The sequence below is a fragment of the Triticum aestivum genome, chromosome 2A (genome assembly GCF_018294505.1).
Source record: "Triticum aestivum cultivar Chinese Spring chromosome 2A, IWGSC CS RefSeq v2.1, whole genome shotgun sequence".
Lineage (NCBI taxonomy): Eukaryota > Viridiplantae > Streptophyta > Magnoliopsida > Poales > Poaceae > Triticum > Triticum aestivum.
In genome coordinates, this window is record NC_057797.1 from 62,975,317 (window position 1) to 62,975,896 (window position 580).

The 580-nt window shown below is 41.4% G+C and overlaps 1 protein-coding gene across 1 annotated transcript in view; it reads right to left on the reverse strand.

The window, feature by feature from the left end:
• Positions 1-216: 216 nt before the first annotated feature.
• The window catches only part of LOC123191501 (uncharacterized), a 6,043-nt gene continuing 5,679 nt past the window's right edge, over positions 217-580 (reverse strand). The window contains exon 8 of the mRNA XM_044604211.1: positions 217-519. Coding sequence (XP_044460146.1) covers positions 217-519 — 303 coding nt within the window. The remainder of the gene's footprint in view (positions 520-580) is intronic.

The window sequence follows — 580 nt, forward strand, 5'->3', positions numbered from 1 at the left end:
AGGCCATACACAACGATAGTGTAAATAAATAAGGATGTTTTCAACGTCAAAGCTGGCGTACTAGCACATCATGCATAAAATTTGGAGTTCCCACCTGAATAAACAAAGTACTGCTACATTTGAAGCGAAACTGAGTACTGAACATAAAGTGATTCAAAAGAAAATGATGAATTGAAATGGCCAAATAAAAGAGAACTAAACAAAGTCTACGCCTTCTCAAAGAGCTCGCCAGTTCTGCAGGCTGTTCAACAACTGACTTGCTTCAGTCTTTAAATCTGCTGTCTTTTGTTTAAATTCAGCAAGCCTTGCACGTTTGCCAGCATTGGTATCCTGTACACTCTTCACCAACTTCTCCTGTTCAGATTTATGGGCATCATGTGCTTGTCGGCGTTGTTCCATTTCCAACTTAAGCCTGTGCAAAGTAGCAGTAACCTCTTCAAACTGGGCCTTCAACTCTGCTTCACGTGCCTCCATTTCAGTGCACTTCTTTTCTACGGCAGATAAGTCCTCAATTATGGCCTTGGAAACCTCATGGCCAGACTTAATCTTAAGTCCTACTTCAGCAACAACATGCTCATCT